Raw genomic sequence first — 27,127 nt, 5'->3', positions numbered from 1 at the left:
GTTCATTATTATCCTCTGGGAGAAAATGTAATCCCCCCCCCCCCCAATCAGGTTTACTTTTGTGTCTGTCTGCATTTAATAAGAGAGATAATATACTATCTAGGTGGCTGTGTGGTCCAGTGCTTAAAGAAACAGGCTTGTAACGAGGAGGTATCTGGTTCAAATCCTAGCTCAGCCACTGACTCATTGTGTGGTCTTAAGTAAGTCACTTAACCTCCTTGTGCTCCATCTTTTGGGTGAGTCATTCTTGTAAGTGGCTCTGCAGCTGATGCATAGTTCACACACCCTAGTCTTGTATCTTGTAAAGCGCTTTGTGATAGTGGTCCACTATGAAAGGTGCTATATAAAGATTATTATCTGTCTGTATTCCTAAAGTATGAATTTGATCAACTAATTCCTGTATATCACTTAAATTTTTTTTCCATATATTATAAAGAAGTTTACTTTTTTTTGGCTGCATTAGGACGTGTGTGAGGAATGGAATTTTACAACTTCCTCCCAAAATTGTAGCTCGTTTGTTTTTTTATCGCTGTATTTTTTAACCTCATGAATTGCATTTGCAATTGCTCTATAATCCAAAACATTTACTTTTTTAAAAATACTTTTTGTGTTCAATAGGCTCCTTTGAACTATGTGCTGGACCGCCTCCCTTTAGCTTCTTCCAATTTATAAATTGACTGAACAAAAAATATGAACTACATGCTGCAGTATTTGTGTGTGGAGTCACCTTGCTCCCTGTACTCAAACTGGTTTTAGAGTGTCCTTTGCTGACCATTTCATTTCTTGTCACTGGACCTGCCTCACAAGCCTGTCCTCCTCCCCTGTCACTCTTCACCTCAGCCTGTCCTCCTCCCCTCAGCCTGTCCTCCTCCCCTGTCACTGTACCTGCTCTCAGCCCGTCCTCCTCACCTGTCACTGTACCTGCTCTCAGCCCATCCTCCTCACCTGTCACTGTACCTGCTCTCAGCCCGTCCTCCTCACCTGTCACTGTACCTGCTCTCAGTCCTCCTCACCTGTCACTGTACCTGCTCTCAGCCCGTCCTCCTCACCTGTCACTGTACCTGCTCTCAGCCCGTCCTCCTCACCTGTCACTGTACCTGCTCTCAGCCCGTCCTCCTCACCTGTCACTGTACCTGCTCTCAGCCCGTCCTCCTCACCTGTCACTGTACCTGCTCTCAGCCCATCCTCCTCACCTGTCACTGTACCTGCTCTCAGCCTCCTCCTCACCTGTCACTGTCCTCCTCACCCGTGTCACTGTACCTGCTCTCAGCCTGTCCTCCTCACCTGTCACTGTACCTGCTCTCAGCCCGTCCTCCTCACCTGTCACTGTACCTGCTCTCAGCCCATCCTCCTCACCTGTCACTGTACCTGTTCTCAGCCCGTCCTCCTCACCTGACACTGTACCTGCTCTCAGCCCGTCCTCCTCACCTGTCACTGTACTTGTTCTCAGCCCGTCCTCCTCACCTGTCACTGTACCTGCTCTCAGCCCATCCTCCTCACCTGTCACTGTACCTGTCTCAGCCCGTCCTCCTCACCTGTGTACACTGTCACTGTACCTCTCTCAGCCTGTCCTCCTCACCTGTCACTGTACCTGCTCTCAGCCTGTCCTCCTCACCTGTCACTGTACCTGCTCTCAGCCTGTCCTCCTCACCTGTCACTGTACCTGCTCTCAGCCCATCCTCCTCACCTGTCACTGAACTTGTTCTCAGCCCGTCCTCCTCACCTGACACTGTACCTGCTCTCAGCCCGTCCTCCTCACCTGACACTGTACCTGCTCTCTGCCTGTACTCCTCACCTGTCACCTTATCTGTTCTTAGACCGTCTGCTTTACCTGCCAGCACCACTGCTCCTGGCTTAATCTGCATAGCTGCCTCGCTCTTAACAAATGACTGACTTATCTTATTAGCTTTTCCCTTTCTTTTCTCAGCCTTTGTTTTCTTCTCCCTTATTCCTGTTCTTGATTCTTCCTGAACTGCTCTGTATGCCTTAGGGTAGCACAGGACTGTTGACCTAAGGATTTGGTAAACACTACCACCACTCAAACCCTAACATTAGGCAACAATACGTAAAGATAATATTCTTTAAATAGGATAAATGTTTGGATAAATTCACAAATTGTATAAGGGAATGAGGGAGATAAGTAACCAACACTCAACTTTTTTTTTATAATTATGCACATTTCAATCATTAATATAATGCATAAAAATGGCACTAGGAAACATGCAATACAAAAGTAAAAAAAAAAAAAAAAGATATTTTAACCATATTTGTATGAATAATGAAAAGCGGCAAATAGAGATTATTGTATACAAAATATTGACATATACATACACAAACATGGTGTGATTACATTCTAGCTTGCAAAAAAGTTGTGAAACAGATGTGATCAGAAAACTGTAATCAGTATGAAAAATTGGAAAAATGTATATTTAAAAGTATTTGGCACAGAGATGTGTACTTAAAATATAAATGTATATTGTAACAGCTCGATTTAAAATACCTAATCAACGTGTAGCTACTTATATACATTAAGCAATAATAATACGATACATGTTTTATTTTTTTATTTTTTATTTATTATTTTTTTAAATACATGATCTTGAGTGTCAGAGGTATGGGTCAAACGGGACTTTTATTTTTCAAAGATCCTACGCTATTCCCCGCTATTCTGGAAGTTAGTATCACCAACCGCTGAAAATGATCTGTTCTTTATGAAATATTTTATACATACATGTAAGTGGTCCAACTCGAAGCCTAGTTTCCCTCATTTCCTTAATGAATGTAAAATGTATCTTTGCATGTCTAGACAATAATCTCATTTATCTTTGCTTTTTCTTGCCATATCCGTTCCTCTAATCCACACATTTCCTGTACGTCATATGCCCATTGCATTCCACTTCTTAAAGAGCTAGTCAGTGATTGAACATTACACCAATAAGTTATAACAGTCGCCTGGAATCCAGGATTCGACACTTTTCTGTAAACTAAAAACACAGACTATAGTAACCCCTACCATCCTATATGTATAACTTTGTCATGTGGATGCGTGATAGGTAAAATGAAAATGTGCACTAGCCTATCTTTAAATTACCGGTAAGTCCTTTTTGTCTTGCAGTCGGTCCATGCTTAAAACGTAGGATCCTTCTAGTAACTTACAGGGGAATTAATGATTAATACTGTTCTATTGTTAATGTATTTGGTCTGCGGTAATTATATGTTAATTCGCAATATTTAATTAACTTTTTTTTTTTTTTGTAAAATGTTGTCGTATGCACTTTTATTCTGTAGTTTTTGTTATACATGTGTGTTGATTACAATTTAGCAAAAAGTGACTGCCCTATAGCTAAGGATGTATGACAGGTTTTACCGCAAATAAATAAGTAAAGAGTGGACAACAAGCAGCTGACTTTAAAACTACAGTAAAGCTCATCAACCAGCACAGTCTCTTGAACTATCAAGGCCTACTCCTTTTTTTTATTATTATTATTTTTTTATTGGCACAAGGACGCTTCCTTACGCATAAACAAAGAAAAAAAAAACTAAAACGTTTGCTTCAGTAATCTATTACTAAATGTTAAGGACAAGCATAATGCACCCAGACGTGATCTGTTAAATGTAACAACGGCTTATCTAGGGATGGGGGTAGGGGCAGGCTGCTGTGCAAACAACTGAGCTCACATTGCTGAACCAACATACTGGAGGCTGCTTGCACCCTCGTTATTTTCCGAGGTAAGTGAAAATTGAAGTTTGGTAAAGTTTTACGGAAAAAAGTGTGATACAGAAGTGTAAAACAGATTGTAAGTTATATTGTAACTACTTGTGTATTCTATAGACGTTTGAACGTTTATTTTGCATAAACACAATGAAAGATGAAAACTGTCGGTGCTGATGGAATGAATGCCTGTGTTCATATGTGCCGTGCCTTTGGGGAATTCGTTTCTTATTTTAAGGATCACTACAAAGGTACATGTGAGTATGAAGAAGGATTTTCAACGTTATATATACAGTTGAAGAAGGGGTTTTCCCCGGAACGTCCTGAAAATAAAATATTTTTTAATCTTTTAAACTGTCTGTGTACATTTTTAAAAAACATTTTCTTTCATATGCCTTCAATTTTGTACACTGCAGTTTTATATATATATATATATATATATATATATATATATATATATATATATATATATATATATAGTATATCATACATGTAATTTTGTTACATGTGAACTACAGCAAGGCTAATACATTTAATTCCAAAAGAGTTCTCATTAGAATACTCCACTCATAAACAAACCTTAAACTGTGTCTATATTCCACATTCCACAGACCAGTTCTATCCTCCTGTGTCTCCCTACATCCTGTTTTTCAAACCAAAAAATCTAAAACCTAGGACGTGTGGTAACAACATTGCAAAACTTGGTATGAAATTACAACAGTCTCTAAACACAGGACATTTGAACACGTACTGCCAGTCTGAGACATGCATGCAGTAATAGTGCGAAAGCGAAAAACCGAAGGCTTGTTCTATTTCTAAGCACATGCATTAACCCTTTGCGGTCCTATGTTGGACCAGGACCGACATTACAATTTTCCCTTTCTGGTCCAGCACAGGTCTCTAGTCATTTTTCTTCCGGAAAAAGCAGAGAAAACCTTTCAATGGCTCAATGAGACCATTAGGAGCTGATAGAAGCCAAAAAAGAAAAATCTGAGCAATACACGTATCCCATGCACCACAGAGATAACACAGACACAAACAAACAAGATAGCTTTTTCCAGTTTAAACCATCTATTTGTCCTGTTGTCAGCCTCCCCTTATTCTGTTAGAGAATAGAAGAAGTGCTTGAACGTGACTGCTTCTACTTTTTACAGTATATATTGTTTTTTAAAAACAGTAATTGAATTGCTTTGGACGCAAAAACAAGTGTATCCATCATGGTTTACTTTTTCATTTCTCTTGTAATTTTGAAAACGTTTTTTTCATTGCCCCGGTGCTTTGTGAATATTTTTTTGAAATCTCCCAAACATTACTTGCATTTAAACAAAACACATTACCAAATAGCAGTGTAAATGTGTGGTTTTTTTTTTGTTTTTTTTCGGTTTCAGACTAAATATTTAGATGTTAGGGAAACAGTGAGTCACAGATTAGGAAATTGTGCGTAACCATTGACTTGTTCAACAGGCAAATCCTCTCCAGGCTATAACACTCATTTGCAGTGATTTCATTTTTCCATATTAAATCTGACTATAATACCAAGAAGAACTAAGAATACTTCTCTGTGTGCATTCAGCTGTGTTGTGGATTTCTGAAAACAATTGTCATAAGACTGGAACAGACACAATCAGGTTTGTGTGATTTATAGTATACATGCATAGTGGTGTAGTCCACTTAATTTAAAATCTTTACTGAATTTCTCACATTCCAGTTGAGTTAAGGATTTTTTGGCTGGTACTAGTTTGGAGATGAGAGCTTACGTATTGTTGGTATTTATAAGGGTTGTTGTTATCTGAGGTAAACTTTTACAATTTACATTTTTCTCAATTTTTGGCACACTGCTTTTCAATAATAGTTCCAAAAATGTAAGCATGAGCCCTTAAATTAATTATGTAGTGTTTTTATAATTTTATAAATCACCAACTTTTCTTTTGCAGACAGTGTTTCAAAATATTCTTTGGAGTACAGTGACTTTTATTGACTTGTTAATCCAGCAATATCCATGATTCCAGGAGCAGTTTGCACATTAGCAATATCTACATATAAATGCTGTTCAAAATGTGGATGTTCACTGAGCAATTCATATAAACATCTTTACAATGTTTGATTACTGCAGACAGACACTTTGTACAGCACTTTACATATGAACATTCATAGGAGGCAGAGTGGTCCAGTGGTTAAAGAAACAGGCTTATAACCAGCAGGTCCCTGCTTTAAATCCCTGCTCAGCCACTGACTCGGAGCAAATCACTGAATCTCCTTATGCTTTGTCTTTTGGGTGAGATGTTGTTGTAAGTGACTTTGCAGCTGATGCATACTTCACACACCCTTTGTGGCGGTGGTCCACTATGAAAGACACTATGTAAAAATAAAGATCATTATTTTAATTATCTTTTTTTTTTTTTAAACTTTGCTCACAATATTTTGTTCTTTTTTGGGGGCGTATCATTGACTGTAAAACTAATAATAAAAGAATACATATAGAAATATACAAATACTTTTTGTGTTGTGTCTGGCTGTGTATCAGAACTTATTTGAAATGTATTCTGAGTACAGAGTAATCCAAGCTGTCCAAGAATCACTGGAATCTGTACATTTGATTTTGTGGGCGGAAATCCTTATGTTTTTGGAGCATTGTTTATTGCTGTTACAATACACAGGTACTTTGCCTGTGTTCAAATACAGTATGTCAGATAGACAGTGGTTGGTAGATTGTCTTACTTTCTCTTTTGTCAAAAGATTCGGAAAGGATGTCTGCTCGACTTTTTCTCTTCATTCATTCAGGAAATGTTTGAAATGTTTTAAAGGATTTACAGGATTAGGGACACAGCTCCTTCCTAGCAAAATTGGTATTTCCTATAAGCGGTAAGGTTTTCCATCATAACAAACTGCAATCTGTAACAAGGGAAAGTCATCTGGGGTAATGTTTAAAACGATACTATACTGATTATACAGTACATCCGTATTCTGTGGGAAAAACAGCTGTCTTCAAAATGAACTATGTCCATATGGGAGAGGCAGTATTTAGTTTTTTTGGGTGGAGTGCAGTAACTTGTTATCAGATTAAAATGAGTGAACTGTTAATTCACAGAATGACTGTACTGTAACACAGGCAGGATCAGTGTTACCACTTTAAAAGTTTACTGCGTTGTGCAATAGTAATGTGTAGCTGGGCATTGTAAAAACATTCTGAAAGCATGGTAAAGTACAGCAATGTTTGGTTTAGGCATTGTTTAGGCATATGGTTTACATTCGTACAGCACTATGCTGCTGTATACTGAAAACATACTGCATAGATCATTGCTTAAGCCCTGCCTTGGAGTGGCTTCATTCTGGGAGTGTGGTAGTTCACTTCCCTTTCAATCTTTTGGCTTAGTAACTGCCAACATACTGACTCTGTATTAATATTTCTGGTTATTTATTGAACCACTTATTAACATGATTGCATACAATAGCTACATAGTTTAATAAGGTATGCAGAAAATCTGTTTTATAAAATAGCCCCACTGTCTGAACTAATTAGTGCCAATCACAACAAAGGCTTTTGTGATTTCTTCTGGGCTGACACCATGCTACACTGGCACCCAACATATATCAAATAAAAGTGACTTTGAGCCTCTAGAGCCCAGTTTTATTTAATATATTACAGAATCCATATCTAGGAGTTACAAAAATTTTGCATACTGTGTTTGTGTCTCATCTATTGGACTCTGCCTCAATGGGGAGTGATGTACTCTACTTCCATCTAGTGGTCAGAGAGACATGCATTTCTGCTTGGTAGACTTGGCTAATGTCTGACCTTGTGACTCAGTGAAACAACAGGCTTATTGGAAACTTGTTTGAACAAGGCATCCCATTCATTAATATAGCTCAAAGTCAGCATTTCCAAAGGCAGAAGTAAGTTCTCCTGGCCAGGGGCACAAAATGTCCAGCTTCTGAGTACAGATTTTTTAATTCCCATTTCACACTTGTATTTGTTTTACCTTCTTTTACAGGATTTAAGAAAAAGAAGAAATAAACATGAATAAACACAGACCAACGGCAGGATATGAAGACATCCTGGAACTGTCACCTAATTACAACTACAGCGATTACAGTGACTACTATGATACTGAAGTGGCTGAGGAGCCCCAAAGAGAAACTTTGCACATAGTCTCAGTTGTTGTTTACTCCATCTCTTTTGTGTTTGGCCTCATTGGGAATGGTCTTGTGATTTGGGTCACAGCTTTTAAGATGAAAATGTCAGTCAAAACGATTTGGTTCCTGAACCTGGCCATTGCAGACTTTGTTTTTGTGCTCTTACTCCCCTTGTCCATTGATTATGTGTTTAAGAACTTCCACTGGAATTTTGGAAGGTCTTTCTGCAAGATCACTTCATTTGTTTCTCTTCTGAACATGTTTGCCAGTGTGGGCTTCCTTACTGTCATCAGCTTAGACCGCTATCTATCACTGGTTCACCTCACCTGGTCCCAGAAGTACAGGTCACCATTAAATGCATTGAAACTGAGCTTGGGAGTCTGGGTCATGGCAGGAGCTCTCAGTTCCCCCAGTCTATATTTTAGAGACACTACCCATGTAGCTGACAAGGTTATATGCTTCAACAATTTCCACAAGAGCGACAGGAGCATGGCTCAGCTGACGCACATCATTTTAGTGTGTGTCCGCTTTGTCTGTGGATTTCTTATTCCCTTCATCACAATGGTGGTGACTTGCATCCTGTTGGTGATGAAGGTGAGGTACAGAGGCCTGCCTATGCTTTCCAACTTTTCCAAAACCATCTCTTCTGTGATCATTGCCTTTTTCATCTGCTGGACCCCGTACCATGTGTTCAGTTTGATGGAACTGTCAGTCCACAGCCATGGGAGCTCGATGCTGCACAATATACTCCGAACCGGCTTCCCTCTGGCAACCAGCCTGGCATTCCTCAATAGCTGCCTCAACCCCATCCTCTATGTGCTCATGGGTAAGAAGGTCAAGGCTGTTATTGGGAAGTCCTTTTCAGTTGTCATGAAGAATGCCTTAAGAGACAGAAGCCAATCAGGAACTGATACAGAGGTCTTGCCAAACAGCACAGAAGTAGAAGTGTGTTTCAGGCTTTCTTCAGTATAAAGGGAGCAGTGTAACAAGCATTGAGACATGGTGTGAGTGTGGTAACTGTCCCAATATTGTTGGTGTGTAATGTACTTTCATGCATTTTATAGCTAAATTAAAGCTTTACAGTAACTTAGCCTTATTATAGTTTTATATAACAATTAAACGCTAAGAGAAGTATACTTTGTTTTGATTCTTTTAAGCAGTAGTTAGAGGCATTTAGATGTAAATTGTCATGTTTGATATGATTAACTGCCTATTCAGTCCCCCCAAAGACAGAACGATCACAACATGACTACAATAGTTAGCTAGGTTTATTTAGTTTTATAAAGTATGTATGTCACACTTTAGTTCCCATTTACTGTGGCATTAACCTTTTATTCATCAATGGACTGTGTGCTATTGAATTGATTGCACAGTAATACAGGATACTTTAGACATCAACAGCTCTTGTAACTAAAATAACCAGGAGTATTATATTAAACTGAATATTCATTTTAATTACTGTTTGAGTTTTTTTTTTAGATTTGTAATCCTGAAGTAGTCATTTATTTAAATAGATGCATTACATTCATGCAAGTGTTAACAGTATTAAACTTTAAAGTGTTTTATGAAAATAAAACCTGCTTTGGTTATGCAGTGTGCTTGATATATCAAATCAAAATAGTCAAAGTGGTCCACATGCAGCAGCAATGAGGGCAAGTTTCACCACTGGCAGCAGTACCCACATATTGGTAATTTGCCAATCCCATCTCATTAAATCTGTTATTCTCATTCAGCATGTCTTACTTCAGCAAGGCACTATTTAAGTTCATATAAAATTTAAAGAGGCCTGCATTCATGCCAGGACTCTTAAGCATCTCAAAGTAAAAGCAACACTACATGGTTATTGATTGTAATGTCGCCCATAATCTTACAGCAACACTGAATATCATATTTGCTGAAAGTTAATAAAATGGAAAACTTGTTTCATGAAACAGAATTTGAACTTCTTTATGCAAGGTGTAAACCCACAGCAGTAAGAAGTAAGGAAGGTGGTGCCCAGTGAGTGAAAGAAAGATTCTTCAGACAAACATTTGTTTCAAATTGAAAGTGCTTTATTATCAGTACAATGAGGTCATTCAGTTTGTTTAGATCTTGTTGAAGGCAGCAACGTCCATGGACTGCACAAGGTCTTCAAAAGCAGTAATCAGTTCTTCCAGCTGGTCTACACCCACTTTGTCATCTTCCACCACACACTGGATCTGCAGCTTCTTGATGCCATAGCCAACTGGAACCAGTTTGGCTACAAACAAAATTAAGTCAGGTTAAAGTCCAAATTTATATTAACACAAAGTCTAGCAGGGCTCCAGACAAACTCTGGAGCCTATTTAGACACCCTACGAACTGAACAGCAAGAGACAACATTGGGTTATTGGAGTTTAAAGAAACCTTTTCACCTTTTTATTTAATTGACTTTTGCTGTGTTTAAGCTCATTATAAATGGTTTTCTTTACCTTTTAAAAGTTCAAAGCTTTTTCTTAATGTCATGCGTGCAACACACAAACCTTGTATTTTTACACAACAGTACCTGCCATCACATCACAACTGCTGCACGAAACTGGGGTTAACATTCTGCTGCTGCCAATACTGCACCTCTGGACTTCCAGGCATTTGTATTCGATCAGATTGGGCTTTCTTAGCGCATTCTTAAAATATGGACACATTTTTAAAAGAGAGGGGCAGCATGTGCGTTTCTGGTACCCAACACCTCCAAAAAGTTACTAACATTTTTTTAGTCAGTGGAGCCCCGTCCAGTTATCCAATTATCAATACATTAAAAAACAATGAAACAGTTTTGGGAAGAGAACACTATTCTGCCTTGGCAAAGATGGGCTTTAATTAGGTACCTAAAAAAGGCTAACAAGATGCTAGGATACATTGTGAAAAGTGTCGAATTTAAATCAAGGGAAGTAATGTTAAAACTACAATGCACTAGTAAGACCTCATCTTGAATATTGTGTGCAGTTCTGGTCACCTCGCTATAAAAAAAGATATTGCTGCTCTAGAAAGAGTGCAAAGAAGAGCGACCAGAATTATTCCAGGCTTAAAAGACATGTCATATGCAGACAGGCTAAAAGAATTGAATCTGTTCAGTCTTGAACAAAGACGACGACGTGGTGACCTGATTCAAGCATTCAAAATTCTAAAAGGTATTGACAATGTCAACCCAAGGGACTTTTTCAGCCTGAAAAAAGAAACAAGGACCAGGGATCACAAATGGAGATTAGACAAAGGGGCATTCAGAAAAGAAAATAGGAGGCACTTTTTTTTTCCCCCCCACAGAGAATTGTGAGGGTCTGGAATCAACTCCCCAGTAATGTTGTTGAAGCTGACACCCTGGGATCCTTCAAGAAGCTGCTTGATGAGATTCTGGGATCAATAAGCTACTAACAACCAAACGAGCAAGATGGGCCAAATGGCCTCCTCTCGTTTGTAAACTTTATGTTCTTATGGACTGAACTTTGTTTAACTCACTCCCTTGGTGTCCCCAGCCAAGAGCATACCATTATATTCCAATTGTCTCCAGAAATACTTTGCAGTGGCTCAATGTTGGCTGTGACCTTCAAAGTAAACTAGATTGAAACTCACAGGATCCCCAAAGCAGGCCGTCCATCTGTATGGTCCGGACACACGCTTCCAGTTTCGCCATGTCTGTCTCATCGTCCCACGGCTTCACATCAAGCAGGATGGAGGATTTCGCAATAAGAGCTGGTTCTGGAGAAGGGAGCCAGAATGTTGGAATAAAATTACTAACTGGGGTATTGGTCTGTTTACTTTAATATTTACACTACCATGTTTGTAACCAAGCAACTGCTGTTACGTATACCTTTCCGCAAAATTCATGTAAAAACAGAAGATGAGCCTTAACAATTAAACTAACACATTAGCATTCCTAATAGCTGCAGTGCACTGTGCTCTAAAAAGCAGCAAGATGGTATCAGATTAAAAACAGAGTCCATCACAAATACAGCCGAAAGATGGTGAGATCAATCCTCATTTTACCAAATGCACTGTCAAGCAAGTCAAAGCCATTTCCAGGGCACCACAAGGCGCAGTCACTGTACTATACATACTTTTGGATTTCTTTGCTTCATACTGTGCCACACGCTCCTCCTTTAACTTTTTGGCAGCTGCGGACTCCTAAGGTAGGAAAGGACAAAAAAATAAAAAAATTAATTTGTACACACACACACGCAGTAGAAAGCACAAACTTTAAAAACAAAACAGCTGGCAACTGTCAGTAGAAAAAACACACATCACAGATTCAGCCAAAAGATGGCGATTAATCATCATTATGAACAGCCATTACTGTCTGTACAATGCATACATTGTATAACCAACTTCTGAAGTGTCAGTAGAATAGGTTAAAGGTTATTGGGCTTTGTGGTCAATTCCCGCTATAGGGCAACACATGGGTATAGGGGGTGTGCATCACCCCGTAGTGGGTGTGGCAGAATTACAATGCCAGGTTAGCAAAACACCTCACACCCATCCACACCAACATCCATCAGCCATAATTTATATATAAAAAAAAAAGTTCACCTCTTCATCATCAGATCCAAAAAGATCAATGTCATCATCACCATCGTCATCCTTAGACTCCGCAGTGCAATCTGCTACGTCAGCAGGACCATACTTGCCCAGAGGTTTCTTCACTCCTGGGAGACTGCAGGACCGAGCAACAGCAGATTACAATGAGGGCAGCCTTTGCACTGCAAGACTTCAGTTTCTCATTTACAGACACGACACATCATAACCTCAGGCGAAAGATGGTGAAAAGAATCATCATTCAGCCAGTCCATATACTACCAAATGCATTTCTGCAGAGCTATGAATCCCTCCAAATGTTCTGATGAGCATTAAGAACTCACTATATTGAGGTTTAAGCAATTCCAGCTTGTACTGCTTAATGAGATGTTGTACTGATCATTTCGTTGCAGCTCAAACTCTGGAATTCTTTGGACTTAGAAAATTCCATGCCCTAAATTATAAAGACAGTAGCAAGTACAATGTTTAAATGTACATGCTTTAGCACAGTACTTGTAAAATGGTAACTTGCCAGAATATAATATTTTAAATGTACAGTAAACTGAAGTGTGTAGAAATTGCCTCATGCCCCATTGATGCACTCTTAAATCTACTGTACACTGTTTTTTCACCCACATAATTGAATCATTTTTTACCTTGCTTTTTCTTTCTGGTATGACTTGATATGGTTGTACCACCGGAGAGCATGGAAGAGCTCTGCAGATGGAGGGCTGGAAAGGGCATCGAACACTACAACATCAGCCTGGGATGGAACGTACCTGTACAGAACAAATTCGGATCAGTATAATGAAAGACGTTAACATCTACAAAACATATGGGCTGCATGCAAAACCGACTTATGTAAATGCGCACCCCATTATTCATTTATTTTTGTTTTTTGGTTTAGACAAAATGGGCAGGAAACTGCACTAGTACTGCATTTGGAATGGGCACGTATCAACTTGAGTGTATATATTAACACGTTTAACTTTCAAATAAACCGTGTGTGTACTAGAACTATTAATGTTAAATGTTCAAAAGATATAAGGTTGCACCAATGCATCCTACGAGTATGTTTCACACATCACTAGGCCATACTACCATTTCCGACCTAAAATATACACAAACCCCAAATAAAATACTACTACACACTAAAACCAATAGGACAATATTGAAACTTGAATGTACTGTGAAAAAAAAAAACTAAAGAAAATAAACCAAAAACACCAGACAATGACCAAGTCTCTGTTCTGACTCAAGAAGTTTCATTTTAATATAGTACAGTAATCGATCGCATGCGTGATATGCAAGTTCTTCACACTGCAACAATACAAGTAAAAAATAAATAAATAAACTACAGACCCCTCGATGTAGCTTTTATCCGCCAGAAACTCGTTGAGAACCTTCAGGCCACTAGGTGATTTCAGATCTCCGAAGCCCATTTTACGTTATTCTAGTACAAAGGTATTTCTAACAAGACTGCGTTGCCGTGCCTCCAGTCTTACCGCCAGACAAGAACAAGGAACGAGAAAAGCCCAGAATGCCATTTATATGTGTGACGCAATCTCTCGCTCCACCACCAGGCATTTTTATAAAATAAATGTTTTTGGTAGACAAGAAACACGTAAAAACTGTTTAATAACAACTATTTAAGTAATTCAAAACAATCAGTAATAATAATAATATATCCATTATTGGGTCACGATATTCTGTCAGCGGGAGTGTGCGTACCGTATAATCGAGCAAATAGGCGTATTTCTTGGGGGGGGGGGCACTGTTTTTGAGAAAATGCACTAAATCCTATGGTTTCATATGTAAGCCCATGTCCCTATTAAATAGGTTTTTGATATTTAATTTTGTTATTTCTCGTCTGCTATTTTCTAAAAAGTCTACAAGCTAATGCGCTTATCTTGCGTGTAAATGCGCACACCCGTAACATAATTCTTCCGCCCATTTGCGCGGTTATACGGTAAGGGTTAACTCATGGAAATGGCCGGACTCAAATCAAATTTAAAATAATAATAATAACAAATTAATTTTTGTCAACAAATATCTCGTATATTATTCACATTTATAAATTAAATGAAACATGGTAACAGTTGTATTAATATTAACGTATGTCACGTTTTTACCGAAGGATTACATACATAGGTCAGAGGTCACGAAAGTATTATAAAAATATGACATTCGTTGTAGTTTAAAAATGTATTGAATTTGACGAGTGAATGCATTTAATAAAAATGTGACGGTACACTCACACAGTTTGATATATAAAAATGTATAAATATATATATATTCGGTTTTCTTCGACAGTTTCTCCGGAAACCATCGAAGTCGCCATACTGATTGCAGTGCCGCTGTTCTGGTCCAGAAGGCCAAATAGCGACAAGGTAAGTCACACAAAACAGTAAAGCTAAAGCTAAAGCCGAAGGCGTTTAAGTTTGGAATTGCAATTAATATTACACGTTTTTTTTAAATATACGACATACGTTTAAATTGAGTTTAATTTGTATTTTTTTTTTTTTACATGAAAGTGAATCGTAATGTTTTTCTTTGCCCTTGACTTTCCAATTCTGCTGAGATCAGAATAACATTACAATTGAACTGTGTAGCGCGCTTAGATAAAATTGAGGCGATCTTTCTATTTTCTGGAGAGCACGTGTCTGCGTTAAACTGAATTCCCTATTTCGAATTTAGTAATTTCAACAAAATAGCAATGTCAGTGTATGAAGTTATGAACTTGTCTTTTTTTTGCTTTGCATTTTTTTTTTTTACACCTCATTCTTTATTAAGTAGTATAGAATATTTGTCTTATTTCATTGTAAGTAATGTTCAGATTTCATTTACTTTGTATGAGCTAAAACGTACACCACTTATTTACAAGCTGTGTTTACAAAGTACCTTACTTGTGCCACCATTATACAAGAGGGAACAGCAGCTGCAGAGTCAATAGTGAAGATGCATCCATGCATGTATTTATATTTACATGAATGACATCACTCTTTCTATATTACGTTTTATGTCTAGTGTAAATTTAGGAATTATAACGTGGACTAAAATGTTGCGGTGAAGAACACATTCTGATTAATGAGTTGTTATGCAAGTGAAACAATGGAACTGTGTAATATAGCTAATCCGCATCTCCCTGTTGCAAGCCAGTTAAAATAATGATGGAGAAGATGTGATAGGCTACCATTTCCAAAACTGCACAACATACTGTTTCATGATAAACAGTCACAAAAGTGTTTACTCTATGGGCCACGCTGCATTTCTACCTCAATTCCTAGGCTGTAATCCATGAAGAATGGCAATGCATCCCTTCAGAAGAATTTAAACACCTTGCAGTGCATGCTCGAATCACTGCTATCCTTGCCTATGATTGGTGGTTATTCAGCATTTGATTTTGTACAGTCAGGTTGCTGTTGAGTTAACATTACTAATGATGCACATCATATATCTTTTGAGTGATGTTTTATCTTCTCTTTCAGCACCATGCTGCGATTGCCTGTTAGCCGGGCTCTGGCAGGAGTTGCCCAGAGCTCTAAAGGCTGCATCACCACAAAGAACAATGGTAATGATCCCTACAATGCTTGGACACTAACACACAGTTTTAAACAACAAGGAAAAGGAGCCTTTTTTATTACCAGTTACAATGAATGAAAGTAAATGTGGCATTCTTGAATCCCTATTGTTTTAACAGAACTTGGAGTTTTACTGCATATTACCAAGTGTTTAGCATCCCCTTATTTGAAATGCATTCAGTGTTGGGCCCTCTTCACAAAGCTTGATAACTACGTTTGACATATGTTAAACTGTTCTAGACTTTAGCAATAGTCTATATTAGTTATATGAATAACAAACTTTATTGTATTAATAATGCTAGTTTAAAAATACTATTAAATAACCCACATATTATAGGGTTAACCAACTAAAACATGTGCACATTGTCTTTCTGTGCATTTAATGTAGAAAGCCACTACACAAGTTTATTTACTGTAGAAATGCCAAACAAATGGGTTTGTCTATAATATAGTTGGCTTTTGTAAGATCTCTCAATAAAGTGAAGATTTATTCACCCACTTTGTTTTTATTCTTTTAATGCAGTTCGCACTGCAGCTACAGCTGCCAGTAACCTGGTTGAGGTGTTTGTGGATGGGAAGTCGCTCATGGTAGAACCTGGAACTACGGTCTTGCAGGTGATGATTAGGTTACTAATGTCCTCAGCAAATGTGTTTTCCCAGGCTGCTAAAAATAGAAATTGTGTATCATTACATAAATGACTACCACCACAGCCCTGCACTTATAATTGTCATGGATTTATTTAACTTTATTGGGACACTATTAATAATACAGAAGTAACCTATGGAAAACTGTCTAGTAGTTTATTATTTGAACCTGCAGCACCCGATTTATGTTTTCCTCCCATTTTTATATTTTTATTTAAATCTCAGGCCTGTGAGAAGGTTGGAGTTCAGATCCCTCGATTTTGTTACCATGACAGGCTCTCTGTTGCTGGGAACTGCAGAATGTGCCTGGTGGAGATAGAAAAAGCACCCAAGGTACAGCCCTCTTTTCAAATGCACTTGCAACACTAAAATAGGAATTCAATTTTTTTGTGAATTTCTATACTAAAACTGAAATTATACTGACAAGGTCAGTATAATGTTGAGCTTTATTCAGTATGAGTACCTGGAATATGTTTTGGAGTCCAATACTGTTTACAATAGGAACTGAAATGTTTACCCCCTTTTAGCCAGTTGCAGCCTGTGCTATGCCTGTCATGAAGGGATGGAACATCTTGACCAGTTCTGAGAAAACCAAGAAAGCTAGGTAAGTTTTCCATAAATGGCTTTTTTTTAAATATGCTACTACGGTATGGTCCGATGCATGTTCTCTTTATGGTTGTGTTCTGCTTATGAGGATGAGGTGCAAACCAACACATTTCTTACCAAGAAAAAAACGCCACATTGTCAAATATGAAGTAGTTTTTTTTTCTTTAACACTTAAAATTTCAATTTTTCTACTGTATAACAAAAGTAAATGAAACCTCTATAAAACATTTAATATATTTTCTATATGTAAACTGTGTTTTACCATGCAAAAACATGAAGGATAACGCTTTTTCCAAATCCAATTAAAAACTTTAGGAGTTTTAGTTGGTCACAGCACACATTACCTTACAATATGTGACACCAAACCGGAAATGGGGAAACCTTTTTACTACATTCTTTTTTGTTTTAGGGTGTAACACTCTGTTTTAAATCACTGTGCTGTGAATTTTCTATTTTGCGGTTGCCTTTCAGGGAGGGGGTTATGGAGTTCCTGTTGGCCAACCATCCTCTCGACTGTCCAATCTGTGATCAGGGAGGAGAGTGTGATCTTCAGGTATAGAAAGTAGATATCTGTCCAATTCTTAGACATCATCACATTTTTAAAATAAATATTTTGCTTGAATTTTCATTCTGCCCCGTGTGCCCCAGGACCAGTCCATGATGTTCGGAAGTGACAGAAGTAGATTCACAGAGGGAAAGAGAGCTGTGGAAGACAAAAACATTGGCCCTCTTATTAAAACCATCATGACTCGCTGTATCCAGTGCACAAGATGTATTCGGTAAGGATACTGAATCACTATGTGTTAATTGATCAAAGCCTTATTTTGTCAGTCTTACCCATTGCAAAAATCAAGTTATTGAGAGTATCAGAAGTTTGAATGTTTATGGAGTTGTCTGTCTGTATGTCAAACTTACATTTTTACACATGCATATAATGGAGATAGGTCATTGTTGTTTTTACTTTCATGAAACTGATGGCTCTAATTATGCATTTGCAGCAGTGGTAGGAGGTTGTATACCTGATATATTATTTATTTATTTGTTTTTTAAATATGAAGGTTTGCCAGTGAGGTGGCAGGAGTGGATGACCTGGGTACCACAGGAAGAGGTAACGAAATGCAGGTTGGCACATACGTCGAGAAAATGTTCATGTCAGAGATGTCTGGGAACGTTATTGACATTTGCCCTGTAGGAGCCCTGACCTCAAAACCTTATGCCTTCACTTCCCGGCCCTGGGAGACGAGGTAGGGAATCCTTCCGCTGACATTACATAGCTTGTTTATACAATCTACCCAAAACATTTCAGGTACAGAAATAACTGAGTTAAAAATCAATGAAAACTGTATGAAGATGTGAGATCTGCAAAAAGAACCATCTTAAAAACTCCCTTTACTTGATGCAATTCCTTGAAAATCTCAATTAGCTAAACACCATATCCTAGTTACTGTGAGTAACTTGTATGAAATTTGTTCAGCAGGATGCTGATTAAAGAAATCGGAACAAAATAAGAAAATAGATTTTTGTATTTTTGTAGGTACAGCAACTCATGAATTTGATAGAAACTCTTAATACAGAGGATTTGTACGTTCTCCAGATTCATGCTGTTGAGCTAAATGTGGTACAGTATTTTTAAAGCCTTACAGTCTGCATATTGTTTCGTTGTATGTTGTCACACCCACAGAAAGACAGAGTCCATCGACGTGCTGGATGCGGTGGGCAGTAATATTGTTGTGAGCACACGTGGAGGAGAGGTTATGAGGGTCCTCCCGAAACTGAATGAAGACGTCAACGAGGAATGGATCTCTGACAAAACTAGGTGAGAACTAGTGTAACTCCACCAGTTTCCTACATAGTACAGATATCAAATCTCAGATAATGTGTTTCATATTTTATCATTTTTGAAAGCTTAGAATTCACGCAGTGTAATTTGTATCTCCATGAGAACATATTTGAAAAGACTTTTTTTTTTTTTAATTGACAACTGTATTTAATATTACAACCATTGATTGAAACAGCAGTTATGGGATTATATGGGAGTTGGGGATGAAGTTAGAAGGGTTGTATAAATGATTAAATATTTAGTTCATTGGGAGTCAAATACAGTAGTTTTTAATTACATTTTTGATGGCTACAGTCAAGGTTGAAATCGTAGCGTAATACAGAAACTTTTTTTTTTCTCTCCCTGCTAAATATATAGGTTTGCTTATGATGGTCTGAAACGTCAAAGACTGACACAGCCCATGGTGAAAAACTCTGCAGGGCAGCTGGTTCCCACATCCTGGGAAGATGTGCTTACTCGTGTAGCTGGATCGGTAAGGCTGACACATTAAACGTTCACGATAGCATCAGGTTGCAATATTTTGCTGAGGACAGTATTTGATGTGTCTGTATGGAATGCTGTAGACAAAATCTGAAATCCTTGTCCTTGTCCTTCCAGCTACAGGGAGCTCAGGGTAATGATGTGGCTGCCATCGCAGGGGGGCTTGTGGATGCCGAGGCCCTGGTAGCCCTGAAAGACCTGCTAAACAGACTCAACAGCGACAATCTGTGCACCGAAGAAGTTTTTCCCATGGCTGGGGCTGGGTAAGTGACAACTTTTAAAACTAGTTCTGTAAAATGCCTCGGATGCATGTTTTTTGGAAAGTCAAATAGCTCCACTTATACCGCCATTTTTGGCTGTGAGGCAATAAGATTGACCTGTGGCATGTTGACAAGGTTCAAGAAAGTGTTCTTGGTTTGGGGCCTAGAACTAGCTAGTTGTTTATAAGGTAAAATAATTCCTATGTGATGCTGAGCCTGGGCTGCTGAACCCTTTGGACATGTCGCGTGAGGGGACAAAATCATTTGCTGTTTTGGTTCCATTTTTTTGATGCAGCACTGACCTGCGTTCCAACTACCTGCTGAACACCAAAATCACAGGAGTGGAGGAGGCCGATCTCCTGCTGCTGGTTGGCACCAACCCAAGGTTCGAAGCACCTCTCTTCAACGCCAGGATCAGAAAGAGGTCGGTAAAATGGGCAGCCGTGGGTCCGTTGGTTTGATATGCCTTTCTGCAGGAAAATCTTGTAGAGTCATTGCAGTCCCATAAGAAGTCAGAACTGGGGTGTGACATGCTTTCCTTTCATAGAGTTCTTGTATGAGAGCAATATGAATACATTTTGGTGAAAGAAATGGTTTGGCCCTCAGGTTTAATTTTTTTTTCTTGGTACTTTTTTCCCCACTCCAGTTCAATACAAACTGTCTTCCATCAAGTGACATAAAAGTAGCCAAATACAATATATTTCGCATTTAGTACGTTGTGTATTTTTAAATTAAAAGCCCAGTAAAACCTGGAACGCCCCCAAACTGCTATGCAATGGGAGCCTTATTTTGTTCCTGGGACTGACATTTAATAAGGGTTTTTAAATTCCTCCCCATTATAAGAAGTTATTTAAAAACATTTTGGAGATGTTGCTGGCTAAGCACAGTAACTAAATACCAAATAAATGACTCAACTGGTAATGAGTAAGTTTCATGAATATTACAACTTTAGATTCTCAAATTGCAGTCTTAATGCTTTCAGCTGTTGAGAGCGAGTCAGCAAACGTTGCTGCGCAGAGGTTGTTTTAATGTTTTTTTTTTCTATTTCTGTCTTATCCCAGCTGGCTTCACAATGATCTTCAAGTAGCTGTGGTTGGCAGCAGGGTGGACCTGAAATATACCTACAACCATCTGGGGGAGTCGGCACAAGTATTGGAAGAGATTGCCTCTGGAAAACACCCATTCAGCCAGGTAAATCCATACTTCTGTAGTCTTCTTATATAACATCTCCTAATTGTATAGGCCTGCTGAATACCTGCATGTATTTTTTGCTGTCGTCTGTATGCTAACTGGCAGTGGCTGGGTGCAATTTGTAGTTGATTTTATTTAATAGTCTAATTACAGTATTTATGGCAGTGGGCTAATGCTGGAAGTTTTTGAGGGCGGTAATTAAAAGCTATTTCAGTTCATTCAGACAATGTGCTCCATTGTTTAAGTTCATAAATGTTGCTGTTTCCCTCCAGGACCTAAGCAAGGCCAAGAAGCCCATGGTTGTAGTTGGCAGTGCTGCTTTCCAGAGGAAAGATGGAGCTGCTGTTCATGCTGCAGTTTCCACCATTGCTCAGAATGCAAGGACCAGCAGCGGGCGCCAAGACAACTGGAAGGTTCTCAATGTTCTCCACAGGTGAATGATCATACTGGGGCTTTGGGTGTATTGTAATTAGTGCTGGGACGAACATGGGATTTTTATGTTCGCTCATAATTTAAATGTTTGTTTATTCATTTGTTTGTTTTCAAAAAGTAATAAAAGCATAGCAGCAGGGGGGCATGGCCCCTGTGTGTGTGCTCCTGTATTTTACAGCATGATCTTACAATATGTAATGTTATAGTAGAAAAAAATCCTAGGAGTAAAGAATATGTTTTACTCCAGTGAATTAACTACAAAGCAAAGGATGCCAAATAGCAGTTAAACGCTGTTTTGTTTATTCCCAAAATGAACAGTACATAAAGTTGACCGCATTTTTATTTATTTTTTTACTTTTGTTTTCATTCCTTGCCATTGCGGTTTCTTCACAGTAAACAGTGGCCATAGACGTTTTTATAAAGTAATAACACAAGGTTTACTTGTGCCTTTTTGTAGTTGAATAAACAAGCAAAAACTGAAATTTTACTTTAAACACTTCAAATAAAACAAACGTGGAAGTGGCGTAAAATTAAGGTGAAAAAACACACTGCTTTGGTTCTCGTTTTATTTTCATTCCACATAGTCGCAACAAGAAAATATAAAAATCACTACACAATACAATTTCCAGCATGTTGGGCACTGTTTAAGCGAGGCATTTCAGAATGATGTGCTTGCCTTTTTTCTGTCCCATGAGATTCTGACTCGCTCTAAAGTAGCACAACATGTTTTTGACCCAGGTGGCTTTCCATAGAGATCACTATGCATGCGTGCGCTTAATCTGGTTTCTTTACTTTTTGCTGTCTAAAACTTTTTTAAATAAAGGCTCAAGAGCTGCTGTGTTGATCCTGTTTTTTTTTTTTTTTTACTTTATTAATTAAAAAAAATATATATATTAATCTCACATCACACAGAGCTGTTTTTCATTTGCCATTTTTTTAAATCTTCATGCAATTTTTGGTGTGGCAGTAAATAAGTTCTAGGTATTTCTGTCATTTCTAGTGAATAAAAGTGCTGTAAAAGTGATCTGTCTTGGTGGTCCAGTAGTTAAAGAAAAAGGCTTGATACCAGGAGGTTCCTAGTTCAAATCCAGGCTCAGTTACTGCAAGTGACACTGAGCAAGTCACTAAACCTCCTTGTGCTCCATCCTTTGGATGAGATGTAAAATTGAGATCTTATTGTAAGTTACTCTGCAGCAGCAGTCATTGATGCATACTTCACCCCCTAGTCTCCAAGTTGCTTTGGATAAAAGCATGTGATAGTGTATTTTTATTTTATTTAATTGCCCGAGATGGAATAACACTGTAAAAACACTCCCTGTTTGTTTTATAATGTGTATAGTTAACCTTTTAAACGTAATTCTGTGCAGAGAGCAATATTGGTTCCATGTGTAGTGGAGATGCAAGTATCAATGTGAAATACATTGTAGATTATAATGTGTGTGTGTGTGTCATATATATATTAGGCATTTTTGTAACGTTTATTCTGTGACAAGGTATTTTGTATTTATTTAACTCATATTGACTGAACACCATTTTTGCTTGTGACTTGTGATGTGGGGTTTATTTATTAAGTAGTTTTAAGTAAGAGTCTTGTAGAACCTTTCTGTGCTGACCTTGTGTTTTTCTCTTTGAAGGGTTGCTAGTCAGGTGGCAGCACTGGATCTGGGATACAAGGCAGGAGTTGAGGCTATTAGAAAGAATCCCCCCAAAGTGCTGTTCCTTCTGGGAGCCGACGCTGGCTGTATAACCAGGCGGGATTTGCCAAAGGACAGCTTTATCATCTACCAGGGTGAGGGGGTGGCTTACAATAGTGCTAGTAGTGCTATGGTTAAGAGGACCCAGGTTTATCCTTCATTTTGGATTCCAATAGCCTTGATTGTCTGCACAGAGACTTTCTTCTGCCTGTTATGAAACATACTGTATTAGTGCTCAAAGTTTCTGTAGGGTATTTAGTGCTGTGATGCAGTGGTTTGGAGAAAGCAATCAACTGTGCACCTTCTAACCCCTTGCACTAGCATGACCCTATACAACTTTGAGTGCTAATTTTCTGTATCAACACCTATGCATTGCTGATGAATGGCTTTTAGAGTGAAATGAACTGCTTAAAAAAAGAAACTGTCAGATCTAGTTAGGGCTTGGAGTTTGTCACAGCACATTTGGATGTAAATCACGGAGGACTCACGGTCAATGCATTTAAAATCACAGACAAAATGACAGAGGGAGAATAAAGTCACAGGGATAAAAAAATAAATAAAATAACTGTCTTTAATAAAAGCATATTGCAGCGTTGGTGCGCACAGGTTCAGCAAAGAAGGACGAAACAAGCGAATAATTCAATTTGTTGCTTTTTTTTTTTATTTGCTCTGCAACGATGACTACTAACAGTAGCATTTATAAGTGCTGAACTAAGCAGAGAATAAAGACGCAAACGGGAAAGAGTAAGCCGACGGCAAGCGTAACGCTGGGGGCAAGAAATATACACACAAGGATAACAAAGGGTGTGGGGCTGACAAAAATTAAGTGCAACCGTACAACAATTAAAACACAAGTGGAACAATAATTTCAATTAAAGAGGAAACTTTTTTCAATGTATGTCCGGCAGCGAATGCTGGCAGTTTAGTACACTCATGCATGCACGCACGGACACATACAGACACACTGAATTTATGAACTGATGGCATAACTTTCAAGAAGTATTTAATCGAAGAGCTTAGTTTGATACAGAAACTTTTTTCTTCTCCTCCAAAAAAAAAAAAAAATAATACACAGGAAGTACTGTGTTGGAGCTAGTTCCAAATTTGTCATTGTTTATTCGAATTAATAAATGATAAATGCATTTTTTTTTTTAAATGTGAAATTTAATGTTAATGAGAAACTCTTTCCAATAAAATCACATACAGATTGAACACAATTTACTAATATCCCCGCAAGTCACGCACATCAGCAAACATCGCGGACACTAGCAAAAGTCATGGAATCCATGACGCCCGCAACCACTGTGAATAAATCCCAGCCCTAGATATAGTATAGGATTCTCATTTTTCTTTTCTTTTAGGTCATCATGGTGATGTGGGTGCCCCCATGGCTGATGTCATCCTCCCTGGTGCTGCCTACACTGAGAAATTTGGCACCTATGTGAACACAGAAGGGCGGGCCCAGCAGACCAGGGTGGCAGTAACTGCCCCAGGCATGGCTAGAGAGGACTGGAAGATCATTCGAGCAGTTTCAGAGGTGCCGTGACAAACCGTGTACTGTTTTTTTTTTTTTTTTTTTTTTTTATAGCAGCAAATAAAATGCAGGTGTAACATTTTAATAATCTGGGAATATCAGCATTAGCATGTAAAACCTTAAAGTATTGTAATTTTCAATCCAAATAATGTTCTGTGCTTCTGTTGTAACACTTAAGTAAAGATTCCAGAGTTTACAAAGGATATTTTATGATTACAGATTTGGTTACCCTTTCTGTTTTAATAATATAGTTTTAAACCAAATATTATATGGAAATTAAATTACTTTGATATATAAAGTAGGGTTTTAGTTTCATAAAAATGTAGCCGTAACTTGTTTAATACAAGATTCTAAATTAGACTGTCATTGAATAGCAGTTTGATCCATTCCAGGTGTTACTATGACCTTTGTTAAAATTTCAGGTTTTTTTTTTTTTTTTTTTTTTTTTTTTTTATCTTCTACACAGTGCCTAATTAAATTCTGGATAGATGGTTGATGCAACCAATTGTGCTTTTCTCCAGTGCTACCAATTGCTCTTCTAGTTTTACCTCTGAATTTGTGCTGCTCTCCTCTTAAAGGGGAGAAGTTCATGTTGACCTTTGTTGTCTTCCCAGCTGGCTGGTGTGACTCTCCCGTATGACACTCTGGATGAGGTGCGGGACAGGCTAGAGGAGGTGTCTCCTAACCTGGTCCGCTACGACGATGTTGAGGAGGCCAACTACTTCAAGCAGGCAACTGAACTGTCAACAGTGAGTCTTTACATTGAACATTTTTTTTTTACCCTCTTAATAGAGAGGTGGTGATGCACCTGGCTTGTGAAGTCTTCTTATTTCTTTCCACAAACTTCCTGGAATGTAGACGCAATGGTTCTTTCATGCTTTTAAGCGGTCTTATATTTTCCCCGTTCTGAAATCTTTATCTCTTGTAGTCCGCTGACGTAATTTTGTTTTTGCTTTGCAGGCAGTGAACCAGACGCTCCTTAGCGATTCTCTTGTGCCACCACAGCTCACAATTAAAGACTTCTACATGACCGGTGTGTTACCTGTAAAGCCTTCTTTAACTCTGTTTTCTTGTGGCTTTTTAAAAAATAAATAAATAAATTCTGTCTGGAAATCCAAAAGATATTTTAATATTTCATTGGCACTAACAAAATCCTTTTGATAAATTCTTAATTTGAGGTTTCAGCCTGAGCCTACGAGATACCTGATTTAAAATTGATTCAGAAGTTTCAGATACACTGCAATTGTAATTACATATGTAATATGTGTGTTTTTTTTATTTATTTAATTGCATGTGTAATATGTGTGTTTTTTTTAACCAGATCCTATCAGCAGAGCCTCCCAGACCATGGCAAAGTGTGTTAAAGCAGTTACTGAGGGGGCCAGCGCGGTGGAAGAACCATCCATCTGTTAAAGAACATTGACTGAAATAAATATTGGTCTGTCATATCCAGCACTTGTATTGTGTCTTGTACACCAAGCATGGAAGCAGACCATCTTAAACTGTGTGAACTTTATATATATATATATATATATATATATATATATATATATATATATATATATATATATATATAATAAGATATATATATAATTTGGCCAAAAGAGGTACAATATATATTAGTGTAGCACTCTGACATACTTTGACAGTTTTAGTAGAGGGTGATTAATGTGGAAGTTCTGTGGCATACTGTATCTTTTAAAATAAATCTGTGGCAAAAAAGATGTAAAAATAATAAATGTATCTTATTATAAAGGTTTTGTGTGAACATTTTTACTTAACACACCCTTGTTATGACAAGGCAAGACATTTCCAAGCTCTAACAGAAATGTATGATGTGTATTGTAAATTTGGTGATAGCAAGTGTCCAGCAGTTGTCCAAAAAGTTTGGATATGTGTTTTTATATATCCCGTTAATCAATGTTTCAAGTATTTGTGTTTTGCTAAAATCAAAATGTATCAATGCAGAAATCATGTGATCTATGCGGAAGCGGGTACTTGCACTCTATTAGTGCAGAAATCTGCTGAAGCGGACAGTCATAATGGAATTCAATTAAATTGAGTACAGTATAGTGCAAGCCAGTGGACAGTACTGTACTGTAGTTACTGAAGCCAGTGACAGGCAAGCAGAAGCAGACTTTCTTAGCCTGGCAGTCTGAATATGAGCACAGTAGCAGCTCCTGACTTTAACAAGTGCGCAGACTCAACAAGAAAACCTGCTTTTACTGCTATATATATATAGCGTGTGTGTACTTATTATACGCAACAAAAAGTTGCATGTTTTAAAAGGTACTTCATAATTTAATAAGAGATGTAATATAGTATACACAGCACATAAGGCAAGCAACTGAATATAACAAAAATATTGTTGACTTGATTGATGAATCCTGAGTGATGTGTAGAAAAAAATAATTTTACAGCTGGTGGAAGATTTTTTAAATCACTAGCCCACAGAAATCCACTGGAAAGAGGAACAGCTGGTTTGAAAAACCAA

General features: G+C 38.0%; 3 protein-coding genes across 4 annotated transcripts; 2 read left to right on the top strand and 1 right to left on the bottom strand.

Moving 5' to 3' along the window:
* The first annotated feature begins 3,228 nt into the window (after positions 1 to 3,228).
* On the top strand, positions 3,229 to 9,435 carry LOC121323514 (G-protein coupled receptor 1-like). 2 transcript variants are annotated; one of them, XM_041264611.1, is made up of 2 exons: positions 3,229 to 3,729; positions 7,705 to 9,435. In XM_041264611.1, exon 2 carries the CDS (start codon positions 7,730 to 7,732, stop codon positions 8,816 to 8,818), a length of 1,089 nt encoding a protein of 362 aa, XP_041120545.1. In that variant the 5' UTR covers positions 3,229 to 3,729; positions 7,705 to 7,729; the 3' UTR covers positions 8,819 to 9,435. The 2 variants fall into 2 exon arrangements, with proteins under 2 accessions (XP_041120545.1, XP_041120546.1); XM_041264612.1 differs by lacking the exon at positions 3,229 to 3,729 and adding an exon at positions 5,184 to 5,341 and having other exon boundaries at positions 7,706 to 9,435.
* A 440-nt stretch (positions 9,436 to 9,875) lies between these two features.
* On the bottom strand, positions 9,876 to 13,914 carry LOC121323515 (elongation factor 1-beta-like). Its single transcript, XM_041264613.1, has 6 exons — positions 13,733 to 13,914; positions 13,027 to 13,149; positions 12,386 to 12,509; positions 11,917 to 11,983; positions 11,432 to 11,557; positions 9,876 to 10,085 (listed from the first exon to the last, which is right to left on the bottom strand). Exons 1-6 carry the CDS (start codon positions 13,810 to 13,812, stop codon positions 9,931 to 9,933), a joined length of 675 nt encoding a protein of 224 aa, XP_041120547.1. The 5' UTR covers positions 13,813 to 13,914; the 3' UTR covers positions 9,876 to 9,930.
* A 737-nt stretch (positions 13,915 to 14,651) lies between these two features.
* Positions 14,652 to 26,216, top strand: ndufs1 (NADH:ubiquinone oxidoreductase core subunit S1). Its single transcript, XM_041264610.1, has 19 exons — positions 14,652 to 14,760; positions 15,859 to 15,941; positions 16,475 to 16,566; positions 16,822 to 16,929; positions 17,124 to 17,200; positions 17,674 to 17,755; positions 17,851 to 17,981; positions 18,261 to 18,446; positions 18,884 to 19,018; positions 19,400 to 19,514; positions 19,640 to 19,785; positions 20,078 to 20,206; positions 20,844 to 20,973; positions 21,246 to 21,406; positions 23,040 to 23,194; positions 24,461 to 24,636; positions 25,248 to 25,382; positions 25,594 to 25,666; positions 25,955 to 26,216. Exons 2-19 carry the CDS (start codon positions 15,863 to 15,865, stop codon positions 26,044 to 26,046), a joined length of 2,202 nt encoding a protein of 733 aa, XP_041120544.1. The 5' UTR covers positions 14,652 to 14,760; positions 15,859 to 15,862; the 3' UTR covers positions 26,047 to 26,216.
* The last annotated feature ends 911 nt before the right edge of the window (positions 26,217 to 27,127 follow it).

The sequence above is a fragment of the Polyodon spathula genome, chromosome 11 (assembly GCF_017654505.1).
Source record: "Polyodon spathula isolate WHYD16114869_AA chromosome 11, ASM1765450v1, whole genome shotgun sequence".
Classification (NCBI taxonomy): domain Eukaryota; kingdom Metazoa; phylum Chordata; class Actinopteri; order Acipenseriformes; family Polyodontidae; genus Polyodon; species Polyodon spathula.
This window is presented reverse-complemented; position numbering and strand designations above follow the sequence as displayed.

Excerpts from the sequence above, each read along its gene's own strand:
- LOC121323514 (XM_041264611.1), top strand. The coding sequence starts at position 7,730 with ATGAATAAACACAGACCAACGGCAGGATATGAAGACATCCTGGAACTG.
- LOC121323515 (XM_041264613.1), bottom strand. The coding sequence starts at position 13,812 with ATGGGCTTCGGAGATCTGAAATCACCTAGTGGCCTGAAGGTTCTCAAC. Across the intron at positions 11,984-12,385 it reads TTGGATCTGATGATGAAGAG|GAGTCCGCAGCTGCCAAAAA; the intron begins GTGAACTTTTTT and ends TTCCTACCTTAG. Across the intron at positions 11,558-11,916 it reads TGAAGCAAAGAAATCCAAAA|AACCAGCTCTTATTGCGAAA; the intron begins GTATGTATAGTA and ends TCCCTTCTCCAG.
- ndufs1 (XM_041264610.1), top strand. The coding sequence starts at position 15,863 with ATGCTGCGATTGCCTGTTAGCCGGGCTCTGGCAGGAGTTGCCCAGAGC. Across the intron at positions 19,515-19,639 it reads TTACTCGTGTAGCTGGATCG|CTACAGGGAGCTCAGGGTAA; the intron begins GTAAGGCTGACA and ends TTGTCCTTCCAG. Across the intron at positions 19,786-20,077 it reads TTTCCCATGGCTGGGGCTGG|CACTGACCTGCGTTCCAACT; the intron begins GTAAGTGACAAC and ends TTTTTGATGCAG.